The sequence below is a fragment of the Molossus molossus genome, unplaced genomic scaffold (assembly GCF_014108415.1).
Source record: "Molossus molossus isolate mMolMol1 unplaced genomic scaffold, mMolMol1.p scaffold_m16_p_3, whole genome shotgun sequence".
NCBI classification, from domain to species: domain Eukaryota; kingdom Metazoa; phylum Chordata; class Mammalia; order Chiroptera; family Molossidae; genus Molossus; species Molossus molossus.
The window spans coordinates 124,190,108-124,200,908 of NW_023425366.1; the positions used below are offsets into that span (position 1 = coordinate 124,190,108).

Here is a 10,801-nt window from a genome sequence, read left to right on the forward strand (position 1 = left end):
CAAGCTAGATGGTCCTTGGAGATTGACAAGACTGAGGAGGCATTCTCTCCGGGACTGCCTCGCCCTCCTCCCTGGCAATCCCTGGCTGAGCTGCAAGGCTCTTGTGAAGCATCCTGCAGAGACATCCGAGTTCTTTGCTCCACAGCATCGTCCTCTGAAGACCAACCAAATCCAGCTCCAGTACAGCAGGGAGCTGAGGGTCAAGGGAGGCGCTCATGAGGGAAAATGAACAGACCTGCACATATGATTGGCCCTATCACAGGGACTCCTCATTCCAGGCTTTTTCTGCACCCTCCCCCCACATCCAGTCAGTTTCACCATTCCCTTCAGTCATATCTACAGAGCCTGACCTCCCTACTTTAGTCAGGGCCACAGTGTGCTTGGTCTTACATTTTATCCACGCTTATGATTAACCCTTTATAAGGCTTTTCCTCCCCCTCCAGAGTTGAGTGCACTAGTCTTTTCAACTAAAGGTGTTTCTTCAGTGCAGGCTAATAAATGTCTGATGACAGGATGGACGGGCTGCGGCAGGCGAACATGCCCATGCACACACATGCCCTTCTGCTACTCAGAAGGGTTTGCCCACCTTCCACACTACAGCCAAGTGGGGCAACTGCTCCCAGTAAGGCTCTTTCGGAAACCCTGGAGTGGAAGAGGCGACAGCAGGTGGAGAACAAAGCAGTAGAAGCCCATGAGCTGTGTGGGTGTTAGGGGGTGGGAGAACCTGAGCCAGTCCAAGATCCCAGAGACAACAGTGTGTGATGGATACTAGGAGTCAGGTGATTGGGATTCCATTCACCAATGCCCTTGGGAAGTTTGTTTCTCTTCATTGAGCCTCAGTTTCCTATCTAAAGAATCATGGCCAACAAGGCCCCTTCTTGTGTGTGCTGGGAGGACCAGGACACTAAGCATCTTGTCATGGTTGTATCCCCAGCCTATCCCAATGCTATTCTAATGAAAGGTAGGGCCATAGGCCTTGGTTTTGAATTGGGGGATGGGGAAAAGGGTGTTGCTATCACTAAAAATGTTTGTTCTTGCCCTGGCCAGTTTGACTCAGCAGTTAGAGCATTGGCTCACGGTCCGAAGCATCTCAGGGTTGATTCCTGGTCAAGGGCACATCAGGATTGCAGGTTCAATCCCTGACCCAGCTATGGGTCATGCAGGAGGCAACCAGTTCATATGTGTCTCTCACGTTGCTGTTTTGCTCTCTCTCTCTTCTCTCTTCCTCCTTCCTTCCTCCCTTCAACTCTTTCTAAAATTAATAAGACATGTCCTCTGTTGAACATTAAAAAAAGTTGGTCCAGCCCTGGCCAGTTTGGCTCAGCAGTTAGAGCGTCGGCCTGCGGTCCGGAGAGACCCGGGTTCGGTTCCCGCTAGGGGCACGTACCTCGGTTGCAGTTTGTCCCTGGCCCTGGTCGGTCGTGTGGGTGGCAACCACTCGATGTGTCGCTTTCACGTCGATGTTTCTCTCTCTCTCTCTCCCTCCCACTCTATCTGAACAAAATATCGAAAAATGTCCTCGGGGTGAGGATAAAAAAAGAAAAGAAAAAAAAAAGTTGGCCTGGACAGTGTGGCTCAATGGTTGAATGTCGACCCATGCACCAAGAGGTCCCTGGTTTGATTCCCAGTCAAGGCACTTGCCCAGGTTGTGGGCCTGATCCCCAGTGGGGGGCATGCAGGAGGCAGCCGATGGAAGTTCTCTCTCACTGATGTTTCTATCTCTCTCCCCCTCTCCCTTCCTATCTCTCTAAAATCAATAAAGAAAAAAAAAATTTTTTTTTAAATGTTTGTTCTTATTAAATGTTTCATGGGGACTCATGACAGAGGCTTTTTAGGATTCTTTAGCATAGTCCATTTAGGATGAGTAGCCAACACTCTTATAAGCCCTTCCCCAACTTACTTATCCAGCATTGCCCCCTTACAACATGCTGAAGTCCAGCTAGATATTCCCCACTCTCCCCCTTCCTGCCTTTGCTCACACAGTTCACTTCATCTGGAATGCCCTTTCCCCTTCTCTGCATATCCAAATCCAATTCTTCCCATCCTGTAGAGCCCTGCTTCAAAGCCACCTCCCCTGAGAAGCCTTGCAAAACTTCCTCCAAAAGGACATAACTCTGTTTCTATAGTACTTCATCCACTCTAGCTCTCATGACACCACTTTTCAACTTAATTTGGGGGTGACTGGTGTCCCTATTCTAGATCTCCTCCTAGACTGGGTCTCCTGGAGAACAGAAGCAGTGTCAGGCTTTTGTTTCCTCAGGGCCTGGTACTTGGAGAGATGAAATAAATACTGATTTATAGACGCACATCTCATGGGATCAGTTCCCTGACTTTCGTGCCATAGGTGGGTATGGCTGCACCTATTTTATGGATGAGAAAACTGAGACGCAGAGGCCTATCTGAGATCACTCAGAAAGGCATGGGCTTCAGCTCACCAGCACTCCTTGGTGCTCCCCAGCAAGTAAAGACGTCTTCCTGCCCCCACAAGGAAGTGAAGTAGGCCACTGACCCGTGCTTGCTGTGTGCCGAGGTCACCTAGTCACTGCCCTTCTGTCCCTTCTCTTCATCTTCCTCAAGCTTCAGCTTCCCTCTTCTTTTTTACCATTGGCTCCCTTTTCCTTTTCTTCTCCTTCCTTTTCCCTCATCAACTTCCTTACCTCTGTTTGTACCCTTGATTCTTTTCTAATTTCCGTCCAAGGCCCTGTCACCTCCACTACCTACTACCTCCATTGTGATGCGCAGCCCCTCCCCAAGGAAAAGTTGGATGCCTGCCTTGCTCTCAACCCCTTATCCTTTCTAAGTTAACTCAGAGGGCCCAGGCCAGGGAAGCATCCAATCATTTTCCTTCCCTTTCTACTGCCCACCCCAAGCTGGAAAATGAACCAGTTAGAGAGCTGTGTAAAGGGATAATCAGGACCAAGGTCTGAATTTCTTTTCCAAAGCCTCATGGTAAGAGGTTGGTGGTATCAGCCTTCACTGCTAAGAGATAGCAAGAGCTATAAAAGTTGAAAATAGAGGTGGCAAGGGTCCCCAGTGTGTACTTCAGTTATTCATTCAATATACCCTGAACACTAACTATGGGCAGACATTGTTTTTGATGCTGGGGATATAGAACATCCCCTGGCATCTTGGAGTGTACATGCTAGCAGAGAGAAATAACTATAAATAATAAAATCTCAAGATAAGTATAGATTAGGATAAGAACTATAAAGCTAATATATAGGGACAGTAGATAGGTGTTTGCTCAGGTCAGAGAGGGGTTTTATTTTGTCTTAATATCTTTTTAGCCCTGGCCAGTTTGGCTCACCGGTTATAGCGTCGGCCTTCTGTTCCTGCTAAGGGCATGTACCTCGGTTGCAGTTTGTCCCTGGCCCTGGTTGGGTCATGTGGGTGGCAGCCACTTGATGTGTCCCTTTCATCTCGATGTTTTTCTCTCTCTCTCTCTCTCTTCCTCTCTCCCTCCCACTCTCTCTGAACAAAATATGGAAAAATGTCCTCAGATGAGGATAAAATATATATATATCTTTTTAATCCTCACTGATGGATATTTTTCTATTTTTCTTCAGAGAGAGTGGGAGGGAAGGAGAGAGAGGGAGAGAGAAACATCAATTTAAGAGAGACACATCAACTGGTTGCCTCCCGCATGACCCCAACCAAGGCCAGGGATGAACCACAACTGAGGTATGTGCCCTTGACCAAAATCGATCCCATAACTCATGGGTCTGCAGGCCAACGCTCTAGCCGCTGAGTCAAACTGGCCAGGGCAGAGAGAGGGCTTTTATGGAGGTTTTATTTGAGCTGAGTCAGGATTGAGAATGAGCTAGCCAGGTAGAGAGCCTGAGGCGAGCTTCCAGATGAAGGGAACTGAGAGCACAAAGGATCTTGTTTTGTTGAAAGCACCATAAAAAATCTACTGGGCTAGTTTAGTGAGAGAGGTAGGGAGAGTGCCATGAGATACAGATGGAGATATGTAGCAGAAATCTTACGGAAAGCTATTAGGAGCTTTGAGCAGGAGAAAAACTGATTTAAAAAACTGATTTAAACAATCAATTAGTTAACTTACTTATTTTTCTTAGATAGTATTTACATTAACTATGTAAAAGTTCATTGATGAATATTATACACGATTAAAGATTATTTTATATACAAGATTTTGTTTTTGACTGGATCATTCTCGGCCCCCCCCCCCAGTTTTCAATATTATTGTTAAGTGCCATTGAGTTGGCTCCAACTCTTGGCTTGAATGATTGATGTCCACAGTGTTCTGTCCTCCACAGCCCTACTCAGCTCCTGTAGACTCATGCCAATGGCTTCTTTTATAGAGCCAATCCATCTCACATTTGGTTTTCCTCCTTTCCTGCTACCTTCTATTTTATCCAACATTATTGTATGTTCAAAAGAACTCTGCCTTCTCCTGATGTGCCCAAATTAGGACAGATTCAATTTTGTCATTTTTCTTCTTCAATGATGTTTCAGGCTTAATTTGTTCTAGGACCTATTGTTTTTTATAAGATCATCACTAACTCTTTTTAAATCTTCCATTAATCTTCCCAGAAAACTTTTCACAAAATTAAATGCATCAATACTCCATCTTCCACTGTCCTTTTTCTGGAAGCCTTCCAGGATCTTTTTCCAGCATGGACTGTTGCTCCCCAGGCCTGTTGTACCTTGATACCCCCTTTCACCTCTCTACTGTGCTGGGTTGGATTTCCAGAACCCCATGTTTCTTTCTTCCTTGGTTTGCTCCCTTGTTTTGCTGGAGCACATCTTCCAGGAGTTTCTTGAGAAAGAGTACATGGGATAAAACCACTTTGACACCTAACATGTCTAAAAATACCTTTATTCTACATTTTTGAAAGATATGGCTAGGTATAAAATTTACATTTTATTTTTTATTGATATTTTAGAGAGAGAGAGAGAAACATTGATGTGAGAGAGAAATATCAATGGATTACATCCCCACGTGCCCTGACTCGGGATTGAACCCAAACCCAGGTATGTGCCCTAAAGGGTATCAAACCCGCCACCTTGTGGTGTACCAGATGCTGCTCCAACCAACTGAGCCACACTGGCCAGGGCTAAAATTATACATTTTAGAAAATCATTTACCCTCAGAATTTTGAAGGCATTCCTTCATTGGCTTTTAGCTTCCAATTTGCTGTTGAGAAGTCTGATACTATCTTATCCCAAACCTTTGCATGTGATCTTCCCTTCTCCCCAGAAGATGTTAGGAGAGCACAGTGATTAGAAGCATAAACTCTGGAGTAAGGCTGCCTGTGTAACCTTCAGCAAGTTTCTTAATCTTCTGCACTCGGCTTTCTTATTGACACAATGAGATTGGTGGAATTTTAAATGTTAATACATATAAAACATTTAGAACAGTGCCTTGCAAAGAGTATGCACTACATAAACATTTGCTATTATTATTATCTCCTTATCCTGGCATTTAAATTTTTAGTAATAAAACTAGTGTATTTTTTCACTCACCACGCTGGGAATTAACAGGTATGTGCCACAGCTTTTAAGTTTTTTCTTTTTTTTTGGTGGTATGTGCCTCTAGTAGGAACTGAACCCAGGACTCTCTGGTCCGCAGGCTCAACCACTGAGCCAAACTGGCCAGGGCAAGTTTTAAAAAACTTTCTCGTATCACTCTTTGATAATTTTCTTTGTTCTGTCTGCTCTATTACTTCTTCCTTGACTTTCTCTTAGATATTGAACCTCCTGGCTCACCTATGATTTTCATATATACTTTTTCTTCTATTGTGCATCTTTGTTTTGTTTTACTTTCTGGAAAATTTCCTCAACTTTATTTAATGTAATCCTCATTTTGGAGAAAGGAGGGGAGAGAGAAGAGAGGGGGAGAGAGAGAGAAACATCGATTGAGTGCCTCTTCAACTTGGGATGAAACCCACAACCGAAGCATATGCCCTGACCTGGAATCAAACCCACAACTTTTCAGTGTATTGGACAATGTTCCAACCTACAGAGAAACCAGGCCAGGGCTCAATTTTATCTTCTAAGAATTATATTGAATTTTTAAATCTTAGCTTTATTTTTATATTCTAAGTGCCTTGTTCTTATCTTTTCATGGATATTATTCCTTCTTTTATCTTTGCTTGCTTTTTTTTTCTCTTCCATTCCCTGTTGTTCCTTCCTGAATTTTTTGTTGTTAGCTTTGTCTTCAAGTTGGAGTCTTGCCTTAAATGACTACTGTTATTTTAAAATAAGGCATTAAAGAGAATGTGTTTGAGTGAAGCTTATCAATTGGGAGACTTACCCATACAGAGATTCTGACTGGAGGCTCCATAAATGTTTATGTTTATATGTCTTTTCCTGTGCACATTCATTTTCTCCAGGAGTAACAGTATAAGGTTCCCACACAGTGTTTTTAATAGCTGAGGAAGCTTTTTGGGGTCTCATTATCCAGTTTTTATTCTTGTTTTCAGTCAGGTGCCCTGTCTTCTGTTGTGCCTGGTGTCCTTGACTCCACAGTATTTTTTAAATTCACATTGTCTAGAAAATAAACCTCCCTTTATCACTCAAGTTAAGGAGCAGTCTTCTGGTTGTGTGAATCAGGGAGAAGTTTGAGTGAGAACTTTAAAGATCTAATGACCCTGTATAAACTTTCAACCTGTATCTATTTTTATCCCCACCCCTGTTCCTTCCTCATTAAGTACTTCTGGAGCACATTTCTTCACTTCCTGTTAGGTTCTCTAACTCTGAAGGTGTTTACATTTTGGCTTCCTCTATTCGCTAAGTCAGTTATCCCTCTTCCCCCTACTTTTCATGTTCCAAGAACTGTTGGCACTTTTGCTATTTCCTGTCCCACCTTCTAGTCCTTGGGGTCTATGTGTTTTGAGTCCTTTGCTGTCAACTCAGGAGAAAGATGCAAACCTAGATCTGGATGTGAAATCACCTAGGCTAGGATCAGAAAAACTCTCTACTTTGCCTGACTCTAAACGTATCAATTGATTCACTTTGAGAAGACTGTGAAAGACTCAGAATTCCAAGGATCCAAACTTTAGCCAGAAAAAATTTCAACAGTCCTTTTTATTTATTTCACTAGAAGTCACTTTATTGATTATATCACCAGGAATTTTCAGCACAAAATTTAACAGCTTAATGACCACCAAGGCCTGGGCTCTGGGACTCACTCTGCCTCTCCCAGTCCTTAAAGGGGTTTAGAGGAAGAGGCATCATTAACAGAGACCAAGTCAGATGGTTGCAGGTCCTCCTTTCCCAGTCATTGGACAAGCTGCTCAATTCTTGTCCAGAGCAGGAAAGAGAGTATTTCAGAAAAATTTAAAATAGAACATGACATTGCATTTTAAGATCTTTCTTAACAATTTATATTATTTATCAACAGTGCTGATCCAAATTTATTTGCTTCTGACATTGCATATATATATCTTTATATATATATGTGTATATTTTGCAATTCCCTCAAACTGGAATAGCCTCATTTTGCTCTTGAAAAGAGGAAACAGGTTTTTCTGTTCCTGGTCTAAGCCAAATTTGAACAACCCTCCCCCAAAGTTCAAAATGTTACTTCTGGCCATGGAATGTGCAGCTTATGACCAGCTGATTCAAATCACCTAGACAGGCGAACTGTGAAACTTCTATGCAGGCAGCCTTCTTTGGAAATTTGTTCTTCAAATCAGCTCTTCAGAATCCACTACTGTGAACAAAGGCTCAAAGGTCCAAACAACTTGTGCTATTCCGTCTCATGAGTTAGGTTCAGAGGAGGCATTGGAATGGTCCAGGGCAAGAGCTGTAGCAGTGGCCCCACGAGGTAGGACCTCAATAACTCGAGGCTTGTCAATGATTCGGGCCGTGCGGTTTCCCTTCTCCACAATGCCAACTATCCATGCTTGGTGACCCTCTCCATACTTGGAAGATTTGATTTCAGAACAAAAGCGAGCAGCCTGTTCCCTTGGCAAGCAAATTAGTAACCCTCCAGAAGTTTCTGCTGAGGTTCCCTGAAGGAGCCCAAAGCGCCCACTGGCCTTGCTGATGGCAGCCATCTTGGCAATGATGGGCAGATTATGGATGACAAAGGACACCTCGTTTCTTTGTTGTTTTGCAAGGTTCTGAGAGTGCCCCAGAATGCCAAAGCCTGTGATATCTGTGGCTGCATGGGCATTAAATGTGTGCATTAACCCAGCAGCAGTTCTGTTTAGGGTAGCCATATTGAACATGGCTTCCTGATAGGCCAGCTCTACCTCTTCTTTGGAGACCACCATCTTTATCTTATTCCATCTTTCAGGATTATCCAGCCATTGGTGGGCATTGACAGCAACTTGGGTTCCTAAGGGTTTGGTTAACACCAGCACATCCCCAACAACTGCACTGTCAGGCATTATGAATTCATTGGGCTGACAAACCACGGTGGCAACCCCACCCACGATAATCCAAGGGTTTACCACAGTTTGTCCACCAGTCACTGCAGTCCCTCCTTCCTCAGCAGCATCCCGAAAGCCTTTGACTATGAGCGGGGTTATCTTTTCCCGTTCCTCCTCAGTCATACTCTGGCTGACGCTGAGTAACATTAACATGTTGTCACATTCAGTAATGCCCATGGCATACAGGTCACTCAGCACGTTGGCACAAGCTATGCGCCCCATCATGTAGGGATCTTCCACCAAGGGGTAAAAGAAGTCCGTGGTCTGCACCAGTGACAGGCCTCCGTGCCTCAGCGGTATGACGCACGAGTCCATCCCAATGCCCAGGGCTGGGAAAGTTGGGCTGGATTCCGCCGTGACCTGCAGGCCGGCTTCCTGGGCCGCCTCTTCGTGGCCTCCGACCAGGCCCCGGCCCAGCGGCGGCCGCTCGTCCGGCCGCGTCAGTCCCGCCAGGAGTTTGAGCAGCGTCTCCTGCGGGACCTTGCAGCCTCAGCCCTTCATGCCGGAGAAGCCCGTCAGCCGCCAGCTCGGGCTGAGGCCCAACGCCTGGGGCTCAAAGGGCCGGTAGCTCGAGAAGCCGCGACCCAGAGACAAGACCGCCAGACCCGCGGAACCTTCCGCCGCCGCCGCCGCCATCGCCTCCCCGCCGGCACCCGTCACCGCCGTTTCTGCCATCTAGCCTGCCGGGCCGGGAGGGAGAAGAGGAGAGGTCCCCTTTATTTCCTACTCCAGGTAATGTCGAGTAACAGACGTTACCGCGGAGACGGTGGCCCACACGACTCGCGCCGCGGAACTTAAGGCACGCCGCGCGGTCCTGGCCTTCCTGGGGGAGGAACCGAGGCCGCCCACGTTTATTCCCTTGGTGATTGACAGCCCTTTCATCCAATAACGACTTTATCACGGAGAGGCGGGCTTCCTTTGCTCGAAAAGACGGACGTATCACAAATCGACCACCAACTTGCGAAATTTGGTCCGGGCTACACAACAGGGCAAGTGCTGTGGGTCGCTGCCCTGTGGTAATGTAAATGCCCTCTTGCGGGTGGCTGGCGGAACTCTGCGCCCCTGAAGGCAGTTCACCAAGTACAGCGTCTTGAAAGATCGATAGCTTGCCAAAGTGCCAGCTGGCCTGAATTGTCCAAGGGTCACTTGACAGCGCCCATGAAAAAGTAGCCAGTGGGAAAATCGGAAAGAATAATAAGAAATTAGATAAGCTCACTGCTGCGTCAAAATGATGAGATGTTAAAACGAGCTTTAAAGAATTTTAGGACTCCAGACACCTGCCTGGGTTCTGGGGCTGTTTCCACCACTAACTGTGTGGGTGAGTCACTTTCCGTCTCCCAGCCTCTGCTGACTCAGCCAGACAAGAAAGTAGGTCACCTAGGTCTCTTCTATTCTGCAGTTTCTGTATCTCTCTAAGTTAACAGGTATGAGAATCCATTATGTATCCTTGAAGGGTAGTTTGCCAATATCCATTGAAATTATAAACTACATGATACCTTTGATCCAGCAGTTCTAATTCTAGGACTTTATCCTACAGACGTAGTCACCAGGGTGAATGGAAGATGATATGTTAGTTATTGCTGTGCTGTTTGTAATGTCAACATACTGGAACCAACTTAAATGCTCATCATTATGATTAAAATAAATTGAGATACATTTATATAATAAGCACCAAGCAACTGTAAAAAAAAAACAACAACAAAAAAAAAACAAAGGATGAGAAAGCATTGATGTGATTATATTCATAATAGTTACAGTTCTAATAGGTGCAGTTCTAAATGCTTTACATATATTAACTAATTTAATTCCCATAAAACCTTTTGAGGTAGGATTCTTTCCATACCTTACAATAAGGAATATAAGGCACAAAGCGATTAAATAACCTATCCAAGGTTATGGGCAGTTTTGAGTGGAGCAATAGATGTGTCCAGTCTGCTTCAGAGACCAACTGGTTATACTACCTATGATGTTTATTAAGAGAAGTAATCAAGTGTCCGAACAGTATGTATAGAATGCTAACATTTGTTGTAAGAGCGGGAACTATATGCAATAGCATATTTCTGGAAGGGTAATCACCAGAATTTAGTAATATTGATTGCCTCTGGGAAGGGAATGAGTTGTTTAGGAAATGGGAGATTTTTTATTGTATTGCCTTTTTGTTCTTTTAACATTTGGAACTTTAAAAAGAATATATGAATCTATTACTTTTTTTTTAAAGTAACTGCCTATGGGAATATAATTTTTGCAACCATTTTGGAAGAGTTTTTCCTTAACTGATAAAGCCAAGCAAATATAAAACCATGCATTCCACCTGTAGGAAGGCCACCTCAGTAGTTCTACCCATAGGACATGCCCGAGAGGAAATCTGGCACATGTGCCCCAGGATATATGTACAAGAA

At 44.6% G+C, this 10,801-nt stretch overlaps 1 protein-coding gene across 1 annotated transcript; it reads right to left on the reverse strand.

The window, feature by feature from the left end:
• Nucleotides 1–6,636: 6,636 nt before the first annotated feature.
• LOC118642833 (selenide, water dikinase 2-like) lies at nucleotides 6,637–9,221 on the reverse strand. The gene has a single exon (XM_036280813.1). It carries the CDS (start codon nucleotides 9,075–9,077, stop codon nucleotides 7,725–7,727), a length of 1,353 nt encoding a protein of 450 aa, XP_036136706.1. The 5' UTR covers nucleotides 9,078–9,221; the 3' UTR covers nucleotides 6,637–7,724.
• Between the last annotated feature and the right edge of the window lie 1,580 nt (nucleotides 9,222–10,801).